The sequence below is a fragment of the Chinchilla lanigera genome, unplaced genomic scaffold (genome assembly GCF_000276665.1).
Source record: "Chinchilla lanigera isolate Chin_1 unplaced genomic scaffold, ChiLan1.0 scaffold00013, whole genome shotgun sequence".
In the NCBI taxonomy this organism is placed as follows: Eukaryota; Metazoa; Chordata; class Mammalia; order Rodentia; family Chinchillidae; genus Chinchilla; species Chinchilla lanigera.
Window position 1 is genome coordinate 18765490 of NW_004955414.1, and position 25410 is coordinate 18790899.

Sequence of the window (25410 nt, forward strand, 5' to 3'; positions counted from 1 at the left end):
CGGGCGGCTGTGAGCATGGTCTTAGTGCTGCACCACATCCTCATCGCTGTTGTCCAATTCCTCAGGCGGGGCCAGCAGGTCTTCCTCAAGCCGGACGAGCCGCCGCCGCCGCCGCCGCCGCAGCCATGCGCCGACAACCTTCAGGTAGGCCCCCCCCCGCCTCCGTCCAGGTTTTGGGCACAGGGAGAACGGGATGTCCGGAGAACGCCCCAGCTGGGGACAGGTCGTCAGCTCCAAAGTCTACCTTCCCCTGAACCCCCTGAACCCTGCTCAGAGAAGGGACCCCTCCCTAGTTCTGAAGCCCACTCTTGTACTGGGACTGCAGCCAGTACACTGAGGGAGCCCTTGAACCCCCAGCTTACAGTGTAAATGCCAGCCTGGACTTTGAATAACGTTCGGATCAGGGACCACGCTGTATGCCCTGAACTCCCAATCCCGGGTGGACCCCCAGGCCAGCTTGCCAGCTCTGTTCAAGCCTGAAACCTCATCCTGCAGAGGCGTGGAAGACCCCTACACACACCTCTGAACCTCCACTGTACATGCCAGATCTGGTCCCTCAGACCACCTGAACCCATATCTTGCAGGGCCCCATGTCAGAATTGGGGCCTCAGCCCAAGACCATGAACCTCCACAGCCTCAGCCGCACCCCATCAAGATTCCCACTGAAACACCAGACTCAAGTACTCAGCCCAGATGGTACCCCAAGTCCAAACCCCTCTTCCTACCTGGGCTTCTCTCTCCCCCTCCGCAGGTCTCCTGCAGAGGTTGTGCTGGGTTCCTCCCCTCTCCCCTTTAGAGGAGACCCTCTGTCTTTTCCTGCTGGTCTCCCCTTCCTTTCTCTATGGGTGTGGTGCTTCCACTTTATTTTCTAGGTCTCTCCACAGGTCTTTCTCCAACTCTTGGGCGTTCTCTCTCTCTCTCTCTCTCTCCCTCTCTCTCTCTCTCTTTCTCTCTCTGTCCTCTGCCTCTCTCTTGTGTTGGTCTTTTGTGCAGCATACCCACCTCTGTTGGTTTGTCTCTCCATTTCTCTAGGTCTCTATCTTTGGTCTAGGGTCTCTCTGGGATCATCCCTTCCCCTTATATCTGCTTCTACTTTGAGATGAGGAAGAGACAGGTTCATAGGGCAGGGCCAGGGTCTCCAGGACCTCCATCCCTCCCCAGGCTCTCCACCATGAATGGCATGGTGTGGGCCTGAATATGGAGTGTGCTGCTCATGGCTGGTGCCTGGGGAACTGAGGCAGGTGGCGACCTGGTGGGGCATTGCATTCATAACTTATTACCCCGTTGGCCCTGCTTTCCTGGTCTTGACTGAGGCACCTGGAGGTTTACAGGGGGGAGGGGAATAGATGATAAGCTGGGGTCAGTCACTTGAGGTAAGAGTTATCCAGGGCTGTGTTTTTGGGGTGTGTGTGTTTGTGTGTAGTTTGAGCTGGGCTGCGTGTGTTGGGTACATTCTGTGTGTAATCATGTGTGTTGTTCCACTGATGGCTATGTCATGGTGAATGTGGGGATTGTGAGTTTATGACATCGCTGCCATGTGTGGCTAGGGAAGCAGTGTTGTGGATGTGGAGTGGTAGCGGGGTGTGTGGCTGTTGTGCATATGCAGTTGTGTGTCTGTGAGTGCAACATGCAATTGTTGCAGGAGCAGTTTGCATGGGGGATTGTATATGTGGTTGGGGATGTTATTGACTGCTGTGTGTAGCCAGGAAGAGCTGTGGTGGGGACCTGATGGATTTCACTGGGTGTTTTGTCAGAGAGGAGCTGGGGGGTGATGGTTGTGTGTCTAAGTGTGTTTGTAGCCTAGTGATGGGTTACAGTCACTGTGATACATCCTGAGTTTGTTGCTTGGGGCTGTATTAGGACCTGTGTGGTGGTGTTTGAGTGTCACATTTCTGTGTGGTGGCTATGCAGCTCTGGGCAGGAAAGGGTGCGGCCAGGGCCGAGGTGTCCAGCTGACCAACTGTGTGGGTGGGTGGGTAGGATGAAGCTGAGTGTAGGCAGGGTTGTCTGCGCTGAGGTCTTTGTGAACCCACAAACATGTGCCATGCTGCTGTGACATTAGGTGTGCACATTATCTATGCAGGATGTATCTGCATGTGTCTCTATGTCTGAGTGGCATGTGTGTTGAATTTAATTGGATGCATGTGTCTGTGGTTGGGAAGGTATGAGGTATGTGAGATGCATGGTGGGAGATTGAGTGTGCATGTGGTGTGAAGTGTGGGTGTGTGAGCCCTGTGACTTTTCAGTGTGAGGTGCGGATTGTGTGATCTTTTCTCCCCATGAGCTGTTTGTGTGTGTGATGAGGAGTGTGTTCACTAAACTGGAGGTGGCAGGCTGTAGAACATGCTGGTTGGGATAAAGGAGTATGTGCATGAAGTGTGTGGTGTGAGGAATGAGGTATATTATGAGGTGTGTGTGTGTAAGACAGCAGCTGCCCCATAAATGTTTGTGGAGTGACGTGTGTGTGCAGGGAGGGCTTGGCTGCTATCCTGTTCTTGCTTCCCTCCCAATAAGGTCCCTAGAGATGTCTTTGCTTGCCCCCCCTACCCTTTGCCCTTTATCCTCTTCACTTTGACCAAAGCCTTTGTTTTGGGTTTCCTGCTGAGCAGGCGCTGGACAGGCGGGCGGCAGACAATGTCGCAGTCCAGGAACCTTTGTTCTTTGCCTCAGCCTGTCTTGTGTTTGGGCCAGGGTTGGGAGGGGGCGGGGAAAAGAGACACGTGTCAGCAAGGTCACTGTGTTTACTACCACCTCATGGTGCTTCAAAGAAGAGAGCGTCCAGGGCAGGCAGTGAGGCTAGATAGTGTCCCTGGTGGTGCCTCTTGGGGCCAGAGCAGCCTGGACTGGGCTTCGAGTTGCGTAAGCCTGCCAACGCCACACTCTTAAGCCTGTGGTAGCCCAGTGCCTTTTCTTGCTCATATCCACTCAGGAGTGCTCAGCAGTCAAGACCCCCTTTTCTATGCTTCCTTTTCTTCCCTTTCTGTGGTTGTGGCCTCCAGGGAGGGTCATGGGCTGGGAGACAGCCAGGAAGAGCTCAGTCTACCCCTTTCGTTGACTCTACATCTAATGGAGGGAAAATAGTCCCTGGCCTCACAGAGATCTTTACCTGAAAGACAAAACTTTGGGGACCCTGAAAGACATACCTTTGGGGACCCTGTAGGCTGATGAGAAGATCCAGTTGGTTGAGGGTCCAGGCCAACATTCCAGAGGAAGCTGGGAAATATGAGAAAACCCTCTGGTCAGCCTCCCAACTGGTATTTGAGAACATAAGCCCAATACTTCTTGAGGCCGGAGGCATAGGGACAGGCAGAGTTGCTCAGGGCAAGGTGCTGGGGCCCATGCTTCAGGGTCACCTTCTGGAAGGTGAGCTGGATCTTAAAGGGTGTTGGGGTGGGCAGGGCAACATGGCCTGGGGCTGAGAAGGATTCTGGCCAACCAGTGAAGGAGACATTGATACCAAGTCACACACTCTGGCTTTGGATGGCCATCCTGGAGCCTCCAGCCTGTTCAAGCTTTCATGTCACCTTTTCCCATCTATGCTCTTCAGCCAGACCATTGTTGTCATGGTTATTTTCACCATCATTATCGTCATCATCATTATCATCATCATCATCATCATCATCATCATTGTCATCATCTTTCAGGCCGTTCTTTCCAACTTTTGAGGTTTTTCCATGAATGTCTCATTTAACTCATGCAATTGTCTAAAAGCATTTTGGAGGCCCCACGCTACCACCCAGGGACAGTTCTAAGTGGCCAGGTCATGGTGGTGACCAAATTGGTCTTATAGAGCTCCCACCTTCTATTCATAGCCACACTGTGCCCCCCCGACTCCAGGATCAATGCAGCTGACCTCTCCTTCCCATGTTTTCCCCAGCCCAAACTGTATCTGGTTCTGTGGGGCCCCCACACGTGCACCCCGTTAGTGTCTGGCTCCTGCCAGGATGGCAGCTCTTAGAGGCTGATCCTGGATCTCCCTGGCCCCTTCCCTGTATCCTGGGTTGAGCTTGGCATAGGCTACACAGTCCTATCTCTCATTAGATGTCCATTACTGCTCTGTAGCTCTGGCAGCCCAAGGGCTACCAACTAGGGAAACTGAGGCACAACGCAGAGCAGGAGTTTAAGGTGGCATCCTCATCAGACTCTCCTTATGCCAGCATTCTGAGATCAAGAGAGGTCAGGTGACTGGTCCAGCTCTCACAGCAAGTGTCAGGGCTGATGCCATTACCCAGCTCTCCTGGCCGCTAGGCTGGGCTCTGGCTCCAGCACCATGCTGCTCCCTGGCTGGCCTCCGTGCTGCCCGTGGCGGGTAAATGATTATTAATGACCCCCCTGGCAAAGAGACAGGAAACGCTTCCCAGCCACAGCTGGGGAGCTGCTCCCTGCCAGCCCTAGCCATCCATACTAGCCCTGACCATGGTGTCAGCACGGATGTTATCTCCATTTCTCCTCAGGCTTCTTTGCTCCTTCTGTCCATCCACCTCCCACCTGCCTGACCTCACCCTCCCAAGGGAAGGACGAGACGAGACAGAGCTTTCTCTTCCACGTCCCTGTCCCTCACTACTTTCTCTAGCCTGACTCATCTCTACTTTCTTACCACAAACAAGCTGGAAATAGCCCTTCTTCCAAGAAGGCTTCCCTGAATGCATGACCAGTCCCTCTGGGGGTACTGTCATGAGCCCTGGGGGGTGATGTGTCTCCCTCATTGCAGACTCTGTTCTCCCTCTGGTGGCTGGCTCTGGTGGCCCAGGATTGGCCTGGGTACTTTTCTACAGCTTGTTCCCAACTGTTGATCAGTGCAGGGTGCTCCCAGTGCCTTTTCCAGGAAGCCTCCAGCCCAGCCCAGGGGTCATACCTCCTCTGAGCATCTTGCTCTTCCTGTCCACATCGCATGCCATTTAGGGTCAGGCCTTCACAGGTGGGCATTAGTGAGCTGTGACTACAGTGGACCCTTGACTTAGGAACGCAATTCGTTCCTGAGGGCTGGTTGTAACTCAGGTTGTCAGTGGAAGGTTCAGGCTCCTCTACACAGCCTTCAAAGTCTCTCCCCTGTACACAGGCAGAGCTTAGTGTCTTTAGAAAGACATTGGCCGAGGATTTCTAAATGAACCCCACACGGGAAAGGATGTTGTAATGTTCCTTCCAGAACTCTTTAAGGGTTAAATCTGTATCTGAGACCATCTGGAAGCTCAAGCAGCTGGCATAACTCAAGGCTTTGGTCACAAGTTAAAACTAAAATCCTGGTCATGACCTAAGTTGTTCGTATGTCAGGCTGGTTGTGACTCAAGGGTCCACTGTATGTGGGTAGAGATGAACAGGATGAGGGCCTTGAAGTTCTCTACAAGTCTGAGCAACGTTCACCAGCCCTATGGCAAGTAGCTCAGCCCTAGGTCCCCAGAACTGAGGTGGGGAAGGATCATAGACAAAGGGCAATGATGGAGATAAACTCAGGGGTCATGGTGGGACACAGCTGGGTCCCTAATTCAGCCTAGAGTGGGAGAGAAGGTTAAGAGGCGAGCTTTCAGGGAAAACAGATCTGAGAGCTAAGGGATGAGCCAGGAGAAAGCTCTGCACAGAGAGGAGGGGCGGTAGTGACTCTGATGGTTTGTTGGTGGCTGAGCGAGGACAGCCTGTGTTCCCCGGCTCCACAGTCCTGTGCACGGGACTGGATCCTGCTCTGCGAGGCAGCTATGACAGTAGGATTCCGCAAGGGGTGGGGGAAGAGTGAAGTATAAAGAGATAAGAGATGTGGCTGGTGAGGCTGGCACAGGCCAAACTGTGCAGAACTTATGAGCCATGTTAAGGATTTTGGACATTTTCCAAAGAGAACCCGCACTAGGGGAGAGATTGAAAGAGGAGAAGTGATGCTCAGGCCTGTGTGTGAGGGAGCTCCTTGGGTCATAAGATGGGAACAAGGCTGGGGTCTGGACAGAGAAAGGGCTGAGAGTGGAGGGGAGGGGACTGAACTTGGACAGATAGAAGTGGGAGAGGGTAGGCTGCAGAGCCGAAGGTGAAGGGGGAGAATGCTGCTGCTTTGATGCTTTGGGTGTCGGAGAGGTGCAGCATGGGAGACTGTGTAAGGGCAAAGCCCAGGCCTGTCTCAGGAAGGCCTCCCAGGAGATCATGAGCTTTGAGGCTAAACAGAGCCCCAGAGAGCTGGACCCTGCTCTGGGCTATGTCCTCACCTATACCATGGCAAACTCAGCATCTGCCTTGGGCCAAGAATGTTCTAAAATAAAAAATTAAAACAATCTGTGAAATGTAATATTTAATAAAATTCATATCCAAAAATGCATGAGAACATTCCAAAATGAGGAGAAATGTAAATTTATGAAAATGCTAAACATACATGATCTTTCTAATGTGAATTGTCAGTCTCAGCTGCTTCCCTGGACTTTGGATCCAGCTCCATAGGAGCCACTGCCTCTGATGTGGTGGCCTTGGGGGCCAGGGCCTTCCTTCCTGTTCAGCTTCTTGGAGAGGAGCTGACAGGGCCCCTCCTCTGAGGAACCTGCCCTCCCCCTCCAGCTGGTGGCTTCAGTGGGCAGGCATCTGCTTGAGGGAATCGGTCCTGGACACCCCATCCCTAGTTGCCTCTATTTGGGGACACCCAGGACAGGGTGGAGAAAGCAGGAGAGAAGTGTAGGGGCTGAAAGGGGAAGTAAGCAAGCTGAGGAGCAGCATCACCCTATACAAACACCGGATTTCACAATTTCCTGGAATGCAGGCATTCTGAGGTCTGATCTTGCAGTCTCCAGATTGGGCATCGCTGGGTCCTTACTTTCTGGTAATCTTGCCCAACGCCATATTCTGAGCTGTATTTTCTTACTTGTAAAAGGAGGAATTGGGAGTCAATATCTCCGAGGGTGGTGTGTGATTTGAGAATCTGGGCTTGTTGGTTTGGGGCCCTCACTGGGACGATGCTAGGCTTCCACAGCTCTCAGCTTTGAGCTGGGACTGGGTAGGTGTGTGGTTGTGATTCCAACATTCTGTGACTTTAAGCTGCTGAGACTCAGGGAGCTGAGGATGCGGACATTCTGTGCAGCATCCAGGATTCTAGGATTTGACGATTTGATGATTCAGTGATTCTAAATGGGGCTGCTGGGAAGAGCCGCAGCCACCTGCCTTGTTAATGTCAATGTTCAGTTATTAAAAACATAACAAGAAGCAATGGAGATGGATAGCTTGGGGTGGTGGGTGTCCCCAGCCCCATCCCAGTGAGGGAGGGGAGGAGGGAGAGGCGCACTGATATTGCAGGAGCCTGAAGACCCAGAAGACACTTTCAACCCAACCACACAGTCCCTCCTGCCATGACAAAACTGGTGTGTGTGTGTATGCAAGAGATATCCCTAAGCCTGCAGGTTTGGGGAGTCATTCCTTCTGTCCTTCCCCTCATTCCCCAATCATTTCAGACTTTGGTAGAGAGGAGCGCCTTTCCTCCCAGCCCCCAAAGTCTCTGGGCAGAAGTGTGGACTACTAGTAGAGGAAAGAGAGGCCTGCTTGCCCCCCCTTTCCTGGCATCCCGGTCTGAGGGGAAAACAGGACATGAGCACTTCCTGGACACAGGCATGGAGGCACAAACGCCTGCCTGTGAAGGCCCAGGACCAAAGGTTCAGACAGGAACGTAGGCCAGGAGAGCCAGAGCTGAGCACTCTTCATACTGGCTGAATTGCTGATGGGGCCTCGATGCCTATGTCACAGGCCCTCAGCTCCAGCCTAGCACAAGGCCAGTGCAGCTGTCCAATATCTCTCTTGGGTCCAGCTCATGCCTCGGGAAGGCCAGAGGTGGGGAGGGACAGGGTTCCAGGGAGGCTTCTGGCTTTCTAGATCCTTCCCAGTGTGCCTTTAGAAACCCAGCATGGCTGCACTCATCTGAGTGCTTCCGTAGCCTTGAGGTCACAGATCCCAGCCAGCCCTGTGGGACACTCTGCATGGCAGGACCTGGAATCCCCATTCTGATCCTCCCTGATTCCTCGGGTGCTTCTTATTGCTCCAGCCTCCCCATTTCCCCAGGACACCTGGGGAGCAGCAGTGGAAGCAGGACCCTCCCCAGCTGCCCAGCCTGTCACCCTCTGCTCCTGCTGTCCAGCCTCCCTCTCACCTCTGCCTGGCCCTGGGCTGTCTTTCAGTCTCTGGACATCTCTGTCTCTGGCTTTTTTGGGGTGTAGGTCTCTCCTGAAAATAGACTTGGGAGGACCCTAAGAGGTCAACCCATTTCTTTGGGTGAGGAAACTTGTTCAGAGAGGGAAAAGTCCTGTCCAAAGCCACCCAGTAGGCTGTGGCAGAGCTGAATGCTGTACCACTTCCATCTTTGGGTCATGACACATGCTGTCCTTGGTGCCAGGGGTCCAAGGTTTGAGAACTGACGTCGAGGACAAGCCCAGGCTGAGCATCAGGCACTTCCTGAAGCATGTGGGCTTTTTTCCCAGGCCCTTTCCCCTACCCCTGAGCTACCGTCTCTTCCCTTTCTTTATCCAGACCCCTCTCTTCTTTACTGTCCCCACTGCCTGACCAACCCCTACCTTGGGCAGACCCTGCTTTTGGGATTGAGACCAGAGCTCAAGTTCTGTGTCTGAATGTACATGCATGTACGCAGACACGCAAATACATGCAAGTATGTCCTGAGCACACACGTTCTGGGTGAAATCCTCACCACACAGTTTGGAAGCTACCGTGGAACCTGGCATTTTCCCTTTCCTGTGAGTCTCCATGTGCCTCCTCCAGGAAGCCACTCAGGCCTGCCACTGGTCTTCTGCACCCCACTAGTTCTTTTGGGACAGCGGAGCTCTATGAGCCTCAGTTCTTCCTGTGAACCCTGAGAGCAGAGCTGTCTCTCCCGCAGTCCTGGAGGCCCCCCTCAGTGTCTTTAGGAGGGTTCAGCTTCCTGTGGCTGGGTGGGGAGAGATTTGAAGTCCCCAGAGGACAGCAGGACAATGGTGAGGCAGTAACAGATGAAAGCTACATCTTCCCCAAAGCAGGCTCCACCCTACCCTGATCTCCCTGCCTGGTGTCTTGGGCACAGGTGAGCGGCCCGCTTAGGGTCCTAGTCTGACCTCTCTGACAAGGGGACAGCGGTCAGAGAGCCCCGGGGTCCCAGCTGTAACTGGCATCGGTGCAGATTCCCAGGGCATCTAGTGCTAAGTGTGAACTGGGCTTTGTGGCTCCAGGAGAGGGAGAGGGGTGGGACAGTAGGCAGCCCTGAGGCTGGGTCGGGTAGTGGAGGAAATGTGAAGGCCTCACTGAGGCTCCTCTTCCTATGAGGAGAACCAGGAAGGGACAGGCAGGAACCCTAGTGGCCCCAGGCAGTGCTGTGCTGTAGAATGACCTCTCCAGGAGCAGCCAGAGGCCTGGGGACAGCTGGAGAATCAAGTGAACTAGCACGGCCTCCTTTCTGGGGCCAGGAGGAAGGGGCTGCTGGGCAACGCAATGCACAGACATCAGGAAGAGAAGGCTCACGCTTTGTGGACAAAAGGGGTCAGGCACTTATCTCAGCCCTCGTCATTTCCTCTGCCGGACAGAGCCGGGTTAGTGGGGTCATCGCACAGAGGGAAGCAATGAGGGCAGAGCCAGTGCATGCCAGGCCCTACAGTAGTCAGGCACATGAGTGACCTCGTCACGCCCTAGCGGGCAATCAGTCCCCTGCAGAGGTCCACCCACACTGCCTTGACCACTTCTGGAGATGGCCACCCCTAGGTCACCACATTGTCACCCTGGGCGACAGTCAGACCCAGCTATAAACACAGCTAAGCAGGGAGACCCAGCAAGACACAGGGATGTGTGAAACAACCAGATGTCCTGCCACAGACACTCCACAAGCATCCATGTACCAGGTGCAGTACTGTCACCTCTTGGGTCACCCAAAGACAGCCAGAGATTCCAGCAGGTGGGCAGGTGTCCAGTGCCTGGGTGAGAAGAGGGTGACACCAGGCAGGAAACTCAGAAGCCCCCTTCTTGTGCCAGACTGTGCTCTCCCCCGAGCTCGCTGAGTGCCTGAGGCTGTTTATTTCCTAGCAGGGATGGGTGTCTCATCCCCCTCCCCCTCCCTGTCCCCACCACACGCTTCCAAAGCTGCCAAATCAAATCAGCCCCTGCACCCGCGCCAGGCTGGCATGGCGGCCAGCAGCTGACGGGAATGAAGCCAGGCTCAGAATATCCCACCGCCTGTCCGATCCTGGGCATGTTGTTGGTGGGGGTGGGGAGGGGCAGGAGCCCATAGCCTGCCCCAGGGCAGTTCCTGTGCAGGAAGCTGGGCTTTCTGGAAGTGGGCTGGGTGGTGGGCTCCCAGAGAACAAGGGAGCGGGGTTCCAAGTGTCAGCCAGGCCCTGTGGCAGTGTCTCCACTGCCCACATTTGAGGACTAGTTACTGGGGGGAAGTGGGTGGAAGGTGTAGTTCGGGCCAGGGGGACTCAGTGTCAGGCTGGGGTGAGAGCTAACCCATGAGATCACAGTCACACGAGATTCACAGCACCCTGGGTTGGGGGCCCCCTTGGTTGTCTGTGAGCCAAGGCCCAGCCCACTGTGGAGGCTCAGTGGCTCTGCCAGCTGGACAGTACAGATCCTATTTTATAGATGGGGAAACTGAGGCTTAGAGAGGGCTGGCGGAGTTTCCTGGAGAGAAGCAAAAGTGGAGGGGGTTTTATAAGGTAAAGGTTCCGTCTTTCCATTCCTGAGAACCCTACATTTCCATTCTCTGTAGAACACTACAGAGCCACAGGAAGAAGCAGAGAGCAAGAAAGGAGCTGGGGAGAGTACAGGGTGCAAGTAGGCTCCCCGGGGGAGGAGCCTACTGTGGGCTTGCTGGGGGCTGCCAGGAGGGCAGCCTGGGGAGAAGGGGAGAAGGCCTGGCAGGCCTCAGCCCCTGGCCTTCTTGTCTCTGCAGCCAGCCAGGACCCCCTTGCACAGAAGCCAGAGCCCCTGGGGAGTAGAGACGACCGACTGGAGGTGAGAGCTCATCGGAGGGAGGAGTGGGTGGGCCTGGGGGGTGGGGGCGCAGGCTGGAGGTCAGTCTGAGGGCTGCCTTTATCCCTGGGAGGACTGGGAGGCTGGAGCCGAATCCCAGCCCCGCCCCCTCCAGCCTAGGGTTACCTCACACTAACACCCTCTCCCCTGACTCTATATATGCACAACCTTGGGTTCCCACCAACTCACCTGGGAGTCACTGCAGACTCCTTTCTCATCTTCTCCATCCCCACTGACAACTCCCTGTTGATTCCCTACTCTGAGAACCTCTTGAGTTCCTGTTCTGTCTCCAGTCCTGCTGCTGCCTGAGTCCTGCACCCCTCAGCTCCCCCAGCATTTCCTGGCTGCCTGCTCTCAGTTGCCCGCATCCTCCACGAGGCTGCCAGAAGCCTCTTTCTAATACACAGCCTGGAACTTGTCATTCTCCTGCTCAACATTTCTCCATGTTCCCATCCCTTGGCCCCTTCTGATGTCCCAGCTTGACATAGTCCCCCTTCACCCACACCTGCCTCTCCAAAACTCCTCCTACTGGCTTCTACCCTTCCTGGCCTCCTAAACTACTCTGGGCTCTGCTCTAGCCTCCCTCCTCTGGGATGTCCACCCGCCCTCCATCACCTCCAGACCCAGCTGGCTCACACTTCCTCCTCTGAGCTCTCCCGCCTGGCAGTTGGATGCTGGGGCATCCTGCTGTCTGTCACCCACTGTGTGTGCCTCAAGCACCCTGTTTTCTGCACCATGTGACTGCATGTCTGTGTAGCTAGCTCATCTTCTCTGCTCTGTATGCCCCTCAACCCTGGGGACACACCTTTTTCATACCTGAGTTCCCACTGCCCTGGATGGGTGCCTGCGATAGGCCCAGCCAGTGCATTTCTGTTATAGGAGGGATGCAAGCCCCAGCCCTTGGCCATGCCTCTGGGGTGCCTTGAAGGAATCTTCTGTGTTCAATGAGGAAGAAAAGTGGCGTGCATGTGCGTATATGCATGTGTGTGCGTGTGTGTGGTTTCTGTGTATGAATTGGCCTATGAGTCAGCTCATGGGCCCAGGCTGGCTGAGAGGATGAAGCTGGCTATGCTAGGCATTCTAGCCACAATCCCTTGTCTGGTTCTCACCTTATATTTGGGGAAGCTGTGGCCTAGAGAGGGTGCTGTGAGTGAATCAGGGGAGAGTGGAGTCCAGATACCTCTCTTGTTCCCTGCCTTTGTGTAAGGTGGGAAGGAGGCAGGACTGAGAATGTCCCTGCCAGGGGGACCAAGCCCTGTTGCTGGGAGCTGACCTAGGGACAGGGAGGGGGAGGGCCTGGAGAGTCATTATTATTTATTTTATTGCCAGTGGCATTCCCCATGGGGCGGGAGCTCCCCCCAGAGCCAGGACAGATGGTGTTCCTGGGAGCCGGCAGTGTCGCAGCAGCCTCGGCCACCTGCCAGAAAAGACTAGATTTGTCACCCACCCAGGAAGCCATGAGGGGAGGGACATTTGGAGAAGCTGAGGCCCTCCTGGGTAGCAGGGATTGGACCCAGAGAAAAAGAAGCTGTTTTTAGGGTTCTTGTTTATGCTTCTGTGCACAGACCCTTATCCTAGGCCATTGGCCCTGCTCTCTCCAAGTTCAAGCTCTGTCCCTTTGCTACTCCACCAACATCATCCTCTCCATGAGGGCTTTCTGGATCAGCCCTTTGTGCTCATCCCTGTATTCTCTCTCAGCTTGTCTTTTGCCTGGGTTCTATTGCCTTCTTCCTAGGATTGAGGATCTCAGGCCTCAAGCAACTCAGCTCTGAGCTCTGTCCTGCCCCAAACCCCATACCTATGCCAAAGCTCGTTGTCTGCCTGACCTTCTGGCAGCACCCTCACCCTAAGTTCTCTGCCCATGCTCAGCCCTGCTAGGGAAGATAAAGGATGCCCTCAGGGACTCCTCAAGGAGGAGGACAAGATTGGAGATAACCAGGACCCAAGGGTATTGGTCAGACTATAGGATGCTGGAGAGAAAGCAGGAGAGGGATTGGAGAGCCTGTTGAGGACTCTGGTTGTATGGAGGCTAGAGACACAAATTGGTCACAGAATGGATGAACCAGGGGTCAGGTAAGCATGGGTTCAAGTCTTAGCTTCTCCATTTCCCAGAACTGTGACCTTTGTCCAATTGCTTAGCTAGACTAAATATCAGTCTCATCATCCACAAGCAGGGTAAGACCCTCCAGTCTCACAGGGCAGAATCACGGCTGCTGAGCATTAATGCACAGAGATGCTGGGAGAAGTTACAAAGATAAGGGTGAGTGCCTCGCCCACGGCAGGTCCTTGGAGAGCTGCCCCCTCCTTATCTCCCTCCAGGATTTGATCCTTGGGGCCAACACTTGGGTGTATCCCCAGGAGACAGGGCACGCCAGGGGGCTTGGCCGGGGCCAGGGGAAGTTCTGTGCGCATGGCATGTTCCCCTGGTACTGCTGGGTGCCAGCCAGGAAAGCAGCACTGCCAAAACCATCCCCTACCCAGTGGCATGGGTTCAGCTCACTCCCTTGGGCTGGCTCCCTAGCTGCTGGCCAGCTGGGTGGTGGTGATAGGGCTTCTTGGGTAAAGCCTGGTGTCCTCCCCCAGGATCCTGGGCTTCTGTATCATTGCTGTCCAGAAGCTGGGGCTCAGACAGATCAAGTTGGTGAGCCTAGCATACTCATCAATGCCCTCCCTCTCTGTGCCAGTTTTCAGAGTCCAGATGGCATCTCGGGACCCCAGCTGGGATGGGATGGGGAAGAAGACCAGGGTAAGGGCACAGGTATTCACACTAGACTCTCAAGGGTACAGCCCGGCACTGACTCCTCTATTGCTGCCCTGAAGATAAGTAGGACCACACCCCGTGGCATGACACTGCTCCCCTTGCTTACTGGGTCCCCTCCCATCCACTCCTTGCCCCCCATTCCCACCAGTGCTTCAGCCTCATAGCCATGCTCAGACCTCCAGCACCCCCCAGTTCTTTTGACCCCCTTGCTCTTGCTCACACTGACCTTTTTGTCTGGAGCAACTTTCTCTTTTTTCTTCACCTACTCTTTTACCTACTGGATTGAATGTCTCCTCTGCTGTGAAGTCCTCTCAGATGGCTCCCACCACCTCAGAGTGAGTCAGTCTCTTCCCTTTCCTGGGCACCCACAGCTCCCGACTTTCCCTGATCTCACAGTTGGTGACTTGTTGCCTTATGTGATTGTGTGGGTTGTCCATCCTTTCCCATGTGATTGTAGAAAACGGAGTTGCCTACACCTCTCATGGGCACCTGCAGGGCCTAGCATAGGCCTGGTGTAGAGTAGGTGCTCGGTAAAGACTTCTTGAGTGAATGAGAATGGCTGTGAGTAGGGTCTACTGTTGGATTAGACCAGTTTTGGAGATTCTGGAGGAAGTGGCCTTGGAACTGTGACAGAGAGAGTCAAGGCCATGAACTAGTGAGGCCAGAGACCTGCTGGGCAGACAGAGAGGTCCATGTGGGCCTGATAGGACCAGTTAAAGGCAGCAAAGACCAGCACAGGCCTGGGAACAAGCAGATAGAGGAGCCTCAAACAAAGACTCCACCCCAGAGGGGACCGCAAGATGCTGGCCCAGTGCTAAGAACATGGCTCCAAAAACTTCTGATGCCGTCGAGCTGTGGTCCGAGGAAGGCTTAGGCTCTGGATTGGGGCTGAGGTTGAGGGTAGTGATGGTGAGTGAGAGGCCTAGGTGTGAGATAGCACTCATCAAGGCCAACCAAGGGAGTTGTGGCAGGTCTGCTGATGGCTTGTCAGCCTGCACCAGGCTTATGGGAGAAGGCATCACATGTCTGCGGGCACAGGTTCCCAAGCAGGGAGCACTGGGGTGAGGCTGGAAGGGCACTGGAAGTAGCACTCTGCAGCCCTGAGTTTAAAATTCTAGAGCAAATGCTCCTCACTGCCAGCCCCACTTGCTCCTCCTGGATTCTGCACATCAGCAAGTGGCCTCTGTGATGCCCTGTGGCCCCACGGGAGCTGCTGCCAACAAATTAGCCATCACATCTGGCATCTATGGGGGCCCTGAGGCCCTGCCAGATGTCTGTGCCCACCTGTCGGGCTGCACAGGCCTGGGGTGTACAGTGACGTGGGGCCTGGGAGGCAGTTTATCTATAACTCCAGTCTGTTTGTATGTCTTCCCATCCATCTGTCCACACCCCTGGACTGACTAGGACATCACAGGTGCAGCTATCAGAGAAACCTAGTCTGAAAGGAAGGCATCAAGCCCTGGGACTTATACTCAGAGAACGCAAACTGAGATGAGGCCAGGCGGTAGGTAGGCCAAGGCCCAGGGACATCCAGGCCTTCCAGAACCTGGGAGGGATCTGAGAGAGAGGCAGGGTTTGCTTCAGAGGAGCACAGTAGGTCGGAGGCAGTGCCTAGCCAGATGCTCAGGGCTCTGGAATGAGGCTGCTGGGGCCAGCCCCTCCCCGCTGCCCCGCCTCCACCGTCCTGCCTGGCCCTCAGCTGTAAACACAGAGAGAACAAGTTCCGTTTCCCGGGAAATATTTATCTCAGGCCGTGTGGGGAGCGTGTGCGAGGCCTCCTTCTGTCCTTCCTGCGGGCTGGCTGGGGGGCAATCTGTGGGGCCACAGGCAGAGCCAGGAAAGAGGGTGTGCCCTGAGGCCCCTGCTTGGAGCAGCAATCTGAATGCCGCTGGCTGAGAGACAGAAATCTGTTTTCTCCAAATCCCTCAAACTGACCTGTCCTCTCATGTTCTCGTCTTCAGCCCTGCCAGCCCTGTCTGCTCCAGTTCCAATCTTCAAGACTGTGCTTCTCTCTGGTATCCCTGCCCGGAATGCTTTTCTTCCATTTCCCCCGTGTTTCCTTACTCTCAGCCCTTCCTCCGGGGTGGCTTTCTCTGGGACATTTTCCCTAACTCTAACGTTCTTCCACCTGCCCTTCCTCAGGCTTCCAGCAGCTTCCACCCAAGGTCCTGCTGGTCTTGTCCAGAGTTGTTCAGACACTGTAGGCAGCAGCTTGCAGGCTTCCTCCCTGGGGAGCACAGGCCTGCGCACCCCACACAAGGCCCAGATTTCGCCTTTTCTGCCCATCTCAGTGAGGCCAGCACAAGCTCAGGCACCTGGGGATGTGGCTTGAGTGGGGGGATGATGGAAAAAGCCCATTAACCCACCCACCATCTGTGGGGAGACAGAGAAGCCCAGGTTTCTGCAGGCTGGCTCTGGGGGTTTGGGCTCTGTATCCCACGCTGGGCCAGGCCTGACTGAGTCCTGACAACAGGAAATCCTTGAAGGAACAAGCAGGAGCTGAGGACTCTGAGCACAACAACAGGAAACAGCAGTGACATGGGGCAGCAGCTCTGTGACTGTGCCCGGTGGGCGGGGACAGGGTTTCTGGGATCCAGCGTGATATTGAGGGTGATGTGAGACACTGATTGGGGACAATGGGTGTTTTATGAGATGGGTGACACTGAGCTTGTGACACGTGATACCAAGTGTATGACTGTGATCACAGAATACTATGTAAAGAGGAGGTGAGTCACTGAATATGTGACCAGGGTAGGACACTGAGGGTGATGATGGGTGCATGGGAGGTGTGACATCATGAGCATCAGGCACGTAAACATGCACAAATGACAATGTTCCATAACGAGTGTGGTCCTGAGTTTGTGGTCATGTGTTTGATACTGAGTTGTGAGACCAAGAACATGCCTGAAGGTGGGACTGAGTATGCAAATGAGAGTGCACCATGGAGTGTGCAAAAGTGTGTGATGCCTATGACCTGGAGCCTGACATTGAGTGTGACACTGTAATGTGACAGTGTGAGGAGTGAGCACACAGTGCCGCGTGTGGCACTGTCATGAGAAGACACCGATATGCTCAGGCGGGGAAGGAACTCTGCCTGAGGGGTGGTTTGGAAAATTGCTGTGGCTGCTGAGTGTTAGCGGGAGAGTGAGGGCTGCAGAGGGGAGGTGGGCTGACCAGTTGGAGGCTCCTGGGAAAGGACCAGGCTTTGGAGGTGTTGGGAAGGTAGAAGCAACAGAACTTGTTGATGACTGAGAAGGTGAGCAGGAAGGGAAGACTGAGGGGCGACTCCCAGGCTTTTGGTTTGACAAACCAGGTGATGGAGGATGGAGAGACGTTTCTGAGATGGCCAAGATGGGGGAGGGGTACGGAGGTCGTGGCTAAGGAGGCAGGGAGACAGAGACGGACAGAGGCCTGTATTGGAGGTGTTAGTTAAGCCAAACATGCTGGCAAGGCCGTCTGGGCTGGGCATGTATTTGGGAGGTAACAGCCGGGGGTAGTCTGTTAAGCTGTGGACTTGGCTAGGATGATTTGTGAGAAAGTGTAAGTACAGAAGAGGTGGAGACAAGGGCAGAGTCCCTCACCCTGAACACTCCAGAGACTGGAGGAGGAACACAAGGACAGAAGAGCCACCAGGGAGGAGGAGGAGACCAGGCAGGGAGAGAGGCTCAAGGGGCAGGGAAGGGCAGGGCGCGGACACCGCGGAGGTAGACGACAGAAGGCTGTGCTGCACGGGCCACATGGGAGTGCCAGGCTGATAAGAACCTTTTCAGTGACAGGTGGGGCCAGAAGCCCGTCTGGCCAGGCTGGACAGTGTGTGCAAGTTGAAGAAACGAGCACAGACAGCCCTTTAGGGACATTGGGCTTTGAGCAATGCAGAGAAGGGGTGGGGTTGCTGAAAAGGGGTGCGGTCAGGGCAGATTAAAATATTTTATTGTGGAATATTTCAAACACACAATACCAGAGGGAATAATACACCAAACTGCCATATACCATCACCCAAATTCAACAGTGTCAAGATTTGGCTAGGTTTGCTGCTTTTATTTCCTCCTCCCTTTTTTTGCCGTTTCTCTTTAAGTTTTTTTTTAAAAATTTAATTGTGGTAAAATATACATAACATAAAATTTACTATCCTAACATCCGTGCCTGAGTGTGTGGTTCATTGTATTAAACTGCATTTCCAATGTTTTGTAACCAATCTCCAGAATCCTTTTATCTTCTACACCAAATCTCTGCCTATTAAACAACAACGCCCACCAAAGCACCCGCCAACAACCCCTCCACCCCTTCTCTGTTTGATGACTCTAGGTACCTCGTATCATTGGAATCATACAGAATGTGTCTTTCGGTGACTAGCTTCTGTATTCACTTAGCATAATCTCCTCAAGGTTCATCTACATTGTACCATGTACAGGATTTTCTTTTTTTTAATGGCCAAATAATATTCTCTTATACACAGTATGATTGAAATACACAGTGAATGCTTGAATTAAAAAGTTATTACAGTAAAAGACATGTTGTAATTAATCCCACTCAAGATCGTCTCCTTTGCTTCAAACATACACACCCTATTGTTCCTGCCACTTTCATAAGCAGGTCTAGAAGTCCTCCTTTCTGAATATCTTTACGAGGTGTGATCAAAAATACAACAAATGCTGTTGCCAAGTGCCGTCCCATGAAAAGGCAGGCTTGTGAAAACATGAAGGTGTGTCCTTATCCACCTTGTTCACCGGATCTGGCACCATGTGACACCTGGCTCTTCCCTAAAGTCAAAATGACCATGAAAAATAAGCATTTTGAAGCTATTCTGCACACCAAGGCAGCCACAGCAGCATGACTAAAGACATGAAAGAGGAGTTCCAGAATTGTTTCAGAAAAGAATGATGAGATAGATGTGTTTGAAGTGAGAGGGAGTATTTTGAAGGTGATACTGCATGCCTTTTACTGTAATAAAATTTTAAAAACTTAAACATTCACTCTATTTTCAGATCTATCACCTCTTGCTTCTCCATTTATCCACCAATGGACACTCACTTGTTCTGTATATAGCTATTGCCAATATTGCTGTGAACACAAGTGTACACAGATCTCTGTAAGACCCTACTTTCAATTCTTTTGAGTATATACCTGTAAATAGAATTATTAGATCATACGGGAATTCTGTTTATTTTTTTTGGAGGGGGAAGGCAACGGTACTGTTTTTGACAGCATTTGCGTGATTTTACGTTCCCATCAACTGTATAGGATGGATTCAATTTCTCTACGTCTTGGCCAATACCTGTTATTTTCTGGGTTTCTTCAATGGTAGCCATCCTAACAGGTATGAGATGCTATTTCACTGTAGTTTTGATTTGCATTTCCCTAAAGATTTGTGATATTGAGCGTCTTTTCATGCGCTTGTTGGCCATTTGTGTATCTTCTTTGGAAAAATGTCTATTCAAGTCACTTGTTTATATTTTAATTGAACTCTTTGATTTTTTTTTTTTTTTTTTTTTTTGAGACAGGGTCTTACTATGCAGTTCAGGTTGGCCTTGAACTCACTTTGTAGCCCAGGCTGGCCTTGAACCCACAACGATCCTCCTTCCTCAGCCTTCTGAGTGCTGGGATTACAGGCGTGCACCACGGCTCGCTTTTATTGTTGAGTTACAGGATTTTTGTTGTTGGTGGTGGTGGTCCTGGAGATTAAACTCAGGGCCTTGGGCCGGCTAGGCAAGTGCTCTAGCACTAACTGTGTTCCCACCTCCATATGAGTTCTTTATATATTCTGCATATTTATCCCTTATTCAATATAAATGTCAATATTTTCTCTCATTCTATGGGTTGTTTGGCTGAAGTACTTTAAAGCAAATCCCAGACATGATATCATTTCATTGAAGATGGATAATTATTATCACTATTACTATTTGTATAATTTGATGCTAAGAGAGCTTGTACGATGCTGAAGTGTGGTAAAGTAATGCAGCCAGCGTGGAACCTGTATCTGACACTGTGAACCGATGACACAGTGGCCTTGTGAGCATGATGTGTGACAGTGAGGATGGGGGCCACCCAACCTGAGTGAGGGTGATCATGATGAATCACTGTGTTTGGCCCTGGGACATTCCATGTGGGACACCATGAAATGACTGTGTGTCACTGAGTATGTAAGAGCTGCTACATGAAGGTGACAGCATTCCTGTCCATATGTCCTCATGGAGTGACAGAGTGGGACACTACATGTGAACGAGAGGGCTGAGGGTGTGCCGTGGATGACGAGAGTGCTTCAGTCAGTCCCTGCCTCAGCTGATGACCATCGGAGGGATGGTAGACGTTGTAGAGCAGCCAGGAGATATATCCCATAGGGACAAAAATAGTGCTCTGGCCCAGCTGTGAGCTTCCCTGGAAGGCTTCCTTGGGGCAGGGCAAGAGCACTCCAGGGCATGCTGCTGGTGCTGAGCAGAGAGGGCTGAATGGTGTCGGACAGCCCTACCTGGGCTCTGACTGCAGCGCAACATGTTCTCTCTTGCACCTCAGTTTCAAGTATCAAATGGGGCTGCCGGCAATATCACACTAAATAGTGCTTGTAATGAACACAGTCCCTGGCGCTAGCAAGCGCTCCATGGTCTCCTGGGGAGCAGCCTCCTCAAGCCCCTGCACTCTAGGCATCCAGATGACGGGAGCGCCCGTGGGAGGACCGAGGGTGTATTGCATGATGGAGCCCTCCTCCCTCGCCCTACCCATCCTCTCTGTCCCTCGCTTGGTGTTGTCAGTGACACCCCCACTCTCTCCTACATCCTTCCCTCCCCGGCTCCTGCTGTCCTCTCCCACTGTCAGCCTCCAGCCCAGGCTCCTGCAGCCTCATTCAATTAGGCTGATGCAATTTGCTCAATAAAAAGCCCCATAATTTGGTTAATCACACCGGCAGGAGATCTGGTCCTGTGGGGAGGGTGGGAAGGCATAGGGGGTCCATACCAATATCTGAGGGCACGGGTCTCCTGGAGCCCAGTGCTTGGCCTCCATGAACCCAGATCCAGAGGCCTTGTCTTCCCGGTTTGCTTGTGTCCCTGAGGGGAGGTCCCTGTTCCTTTCTGCGTGTCTCCCTTTTGGACAATAAGAGTTAGGTTGGGGCTATTAGAGTCCCCAGCCTGCCTCACTGGTCTCTGCATCCTGGCTCTGGTCAGTTCCTCTCATGGTGTCTGCAGGGCCTTCTCCTGGCCTTTGGGAAGGGCTGGAGCATGGGTCAAGGGGACAGGGCTCCAGGGGAAGTTAAGTGGGGGGTGTCCCTACCTTCCTCTAGAATGTGTCCATCCTAGTTCCACAATCAGAGACCTCCAGTCCCAGGCTGCACACCCAGAGGGGGGGCAAGAAGAAAGGGAGCTGCTGTTTCTTGGTCCCTTGCAAGACTTCTACTCCCTAACCATTGCGCAGGGTAGGTGGCGCTGACCAAGACTTGGCCCTCAATGTTGCATCCGCCTAGAGGGTTAGAGTCACTTCCTTCTAACTTACAGGAAGTGGCTTCAGCCTCCTGCTGAGACCCAGCTTAGGCAAGACTTGGATGGCTCCAGTTTAACCTGGGAAGCTGTTTTGTTTTCTGTTTTTTTAAGACAGGGTCTCACTGTGTAGTCCAGACCAGCCTTGAACTTGCTGTGTAGCCTCAACATCTGGAGCGCTGGGATTATAGGAATGTGCCACTCTGCCTGACTCTGGGGGGGAGGTCCCATTTTATGGACGAAGAAACGGAACCTAGGAAGATTAAAAGACTTGTCCAATGTATGTCGTGTGTGCTGGGGTGGGGGGGGTCCAGATCTGGTGGAGGAGGTGATGGGGGAGAATTGGAACACCCAGATTTCAACATGCTCAGCCATGTATTCACCCACTCATTTATAGACAAGAGCAGCCACTCGTAATCCCTCACTGCCAGACCTTACTGAACACACCAGGCTCATATCAATGACCCCAGTCACACATTCATGGGCATGGGTAGTGAAGGCCACCCACACGTGCAAATGACCACGTACACACAAAGACACAGGATACTCACATGTTTACCCTCAAAGTCTCCCACAGAAGCACAATCCGTGCACTTCCACAAAGATGTTTTCCTAGTAACCCAAGGGACATACTCTGCTGCGATCACATGATGGTCCATAGGGACATACCATTATGGACAACATGTATTTAGGTCACCACAGAGGGACTTCTCACAAAGTAAGAAATAAGTTCAGTTTTGTTACCTATATTCAGAATTTTGCCACCAGAAAAACCACACAAAAGCCATTTGAATTTTCACTTCCAGAATGAAATTTATTTTGAATTACACATAGCATCTGGGGGTCTGACAGAGGGCAGAATCTTTCAGGGATCTGGTCCTCTCAGGATTCTGCACAGATTCACAGGCACAACAACCCCGTCAGAGCTCCCACATTTACTGGCCCTGGCTGTGTGTGCGCATGTGTGCGCGTGTGTGCGTGTGTGTGTACACGTGTACTTCACTAGCTCCCAGGCTACCCTTGGGATATGAGGAGAGGTTCCAGAGAATCCGGATGTTTGTTCTCTGGCTCCTGGGTCCTCCAAAGGCAAATAGCTTTGGATGCCAGCCTGCCTGCAGGGAGGGTGGGGTAGGGTTTGTGAGGAGCCTGCTTTGGCTCCTGGAGCCCCACTGCTGGGACCCTGGGGAGTGATGCATAGTGACAAGGCTCATGGCCAGCTTCCCATGGGCTCTCAGGCTCATCGTTTTCCCTCTCTAGGGCTTGATTCTCTCATCTGAAAAATGGAGGAAGGAGGAGGTGAGACTGGCTGGGCTTTCCTCTTGAGACTGAAATATGTAGAGAGATGTTCAGAGCTCAGGACCAGAGGAGAAAACCAAAGTTGGGGAGAGCTCATAGAGGGACCCAAGAGGTCCAGGTTCAGGGCAGGGCGTGGAGGCTCAGAGCCTGCCTGCGATGTATCCCTCCGGCCTTCCTCTGCACATAGGGAGGGCCCTGGTCTCGGTGCCCACACCAGCTCTGGGCCCCTGGCTTGCTCTGCTGAGGAAAGCAGTGAGGCAGGAGGTGGGGATGAGAGTTGGGGAGTAGAGCTGGGGGCTTCTGGGACACGAGGTCAGGGCTGGACCTGCGAGGACAGGAGAGAAGCAAGGACATCATGGTCAGGGTGGGGCAGCATAGGCTTTAGTGGGGAGGGATGAAGGGGTGTAGGGAACAAGATGGAGTGGGCAGAGGCCAGAGCATGCAGAGCCTGGGCATCAAGAGGCAGCGAATGGCAGTACCCCTTGTTCCTTCACTCTTCCGGAGGAGTCCAGGAGGGCTTTACAAACAGCGCCCAGTGGCCAGGAGCTCCTAGCCCTATGGCACTTAAGGGGCCATGGCAGTCATAGGGGAAGGAGGGGGTACAGTCACATATATACTTGAATAAAGAGCAGCTGGGTTGGGGCAGGGGATCCCAGAGATGCCCCTGCCCTGGGGAGCACAGTGGATGGGAGCCCAGAGACAGGGGCATGCATGAGATGACCCTGCCGGAAGATTCCTCACCCTAACCCCTAAAAAAGAAGGGCTATTTTTAGGAACAATAAAAGTGCTCACACATTCCTGCAGGGGCAGGAGAGGGAAGGGAGAAGCAGGAGTCAGGGGAGGAGAGGGTAGGGCCCTGCTGTGCCCGCAGCTCCAGCTTTGCCTTCAAAGGCTTCCCCACAGGGGCTTTCCTGGCTGGCCCCGGGTCTCCAGCCTCGTCTCCAGGGACCCCTCCTGGCACTCACATCAGTCTCTCTGTTTCTGAATTAGTTTATGTCCCTGTCTCTCTTTCTCCTACGCCCATTTCCTCCCTCTCTCAGGATTTAGGGAACAGCTGAGCTGGGCCAAGAGCTGAGGATGCAGCCAAATACAGTCACGGGCTGAAGCAGTGTGAGGCTGTGGGAGACGCATACCAGAGAGAAACAGCAAGAGAGGCAACATGGAGAGCCCAGGGAGGCTCTGGAAGAGCGTGGGGAACCTAGTTATGGCAAGCCCCAGACAAGCAGACTTTCTCAGGCAGCTGGTCTCTCTGTGTCCCTTCCCTACCTAGTCCCAAGAGAGGCCAGCATTCCCTCACCCCCACGCCCAGGTCACCCCTTCCTTCTGGCCCTTGATAGGTCCATGTCAACCCTGAGCCAGGCTGGTGCCATTCAGCATCTTCCCAGGGTGGCACTGTGTCTGGCACAGGGAGAGACAAGGACCCAGACTCTGGCCTAGGGGAAGACACATTACCCCACCTCCACACCTGAGAGGGGACCAGCCCATCCTGTGGCCAAGGCAGGATACTAAAGGGGCTCCAAAGATGCACAGTGCTCAGGAGGGAGGTAACTGAGTGTGGCCCAAGGGCTGGACTACGGCATGGTCCTCCTCCTGCCTCTAGGCAGGATCTGCATGGTCCTTCCCTGCCTCCTCTGGCTGAGGTCTACCCCTGCGTGTGAGCACTGAACCCCATCTCTCCTGGAGCCTGGAGACTGGTTCTGATAGCATTTTAGGAGGCCTGTGAGGAGGACAGGGCATCACCTGCAGGAAAGGCTTCCTGAAGAAGGAAAGGTCACCCACTCATCTTTGGGAAGAGTTCCTCCTTGAGCTGACCTGATGGCCCCACCCCTTCTGTGCTGGGAGATGACCCTAAAGCACAAAGGTCCTGCTGGCCTGGAGAGACCCTCTGGAAAGGTCACCAGAAGCCCTCAGCCCAAGACACCCTCACAGGGGTCACAGGGTCTGCCCCTCTGCTCACAGATGGCATTTACCCCTTGGGCAGCCTTGGGCCCTCAGGAGATCCCAGGTCAGCAAACATGTCCTGACTCCTGTGAGGGTTTGGTGATGCTGGGGACCTGGAGAGGAGCAAGTGAAACCTCTGCCTCTAAGAACCCCTAGTATGATGGGGAGCCAAGTGGGGAAGGGTGGCAATATACTGACATATAACACTATGACCTGGGAGCACAAGGCAGTGGGGGTCCCAGGTAGAGAGGACAGTGAAGAGAAGGGAGGTCGTCATTTCATTCATTCATCTATTCACTCATTCATGTATTCAGTCATTCCCGTGGCCACCACTTCCTGCGGGGCATGACTCTCTCTTCTGGCTGGCCACTCACTCAGTACCCGTTCCTTTCCTGCTGGGGCTTCCATGCCTGCCTGGCTCCTGGAGGCTTAGACTTGCTTTGTCCAGCTCCCCACCCTCCACGAAGGCCATGAGAGTGTTGAGGTAGAAAGGTTCACAGACATTCAGGGTCCTGGAGCCGGGGCTGGAGGACTGTCACTCACCCAGCCCTCTCTCAGGGCGCAGACTCCCAGCAAGGCCCTTCTCCTTGCGTGCATACCTTGGGGACAGGGCGCTCATCCACCCAGCTGGCCTGGCTTCTCTGAGGCCGACTCTGACTCCTAGTATGCTTATTATGCCTGCCTCTTTGTCACTGCCCCACTGTGCCCAGCTCTGCCCTCAAGGGCCCTAAGCCAGGAGATAGGAGAGGTAGAAGTGGCAGTAGATCAAGAGGACTAGGGTGGCGTGGGGAAGAGGCTGCTGGTGACACGCTCAGGAGACAGGGATGGAGCCTCTGCTGGTTCTACGATGTAGATGAAGAAGCGCTGAGCGAGCGGGTGCTTGATCTGATGTCTGCTATATTCCTTACAGGGTCAGCTCCCCTTCCCCTCCCTTGGCTCCTGCCTCCTGTCCTCTTCCCATGCTGCTCATTCCTGTTCCCCTCCTCC

General features: G+C 53.6%; 1 protein-coding gene across 1 annotated transcript in view; it reads left to right on the forward strand.

Moving 5' to 3' along the window:
- Positions 1 to 101: 101 nt before the first annotated feature.
- Pde2a (phosphodiesterase 2A, cGMP-stimulated) overlaps positions 102 to 25410 on the forward strand; it is a gene marked incomplete at its 5' end in the record, with an annotated part of 61127 nt that continues 35818 nt past the window's right edge. The window contains 2 exon segments of the mRNA XM_013512066.1: positions 102 to 144; positions 10880 to 10941. Coding sequence (XP_013367520.1) covers positions 126 to 144; positions 10880 to 10941 — 81 coding nt within the window.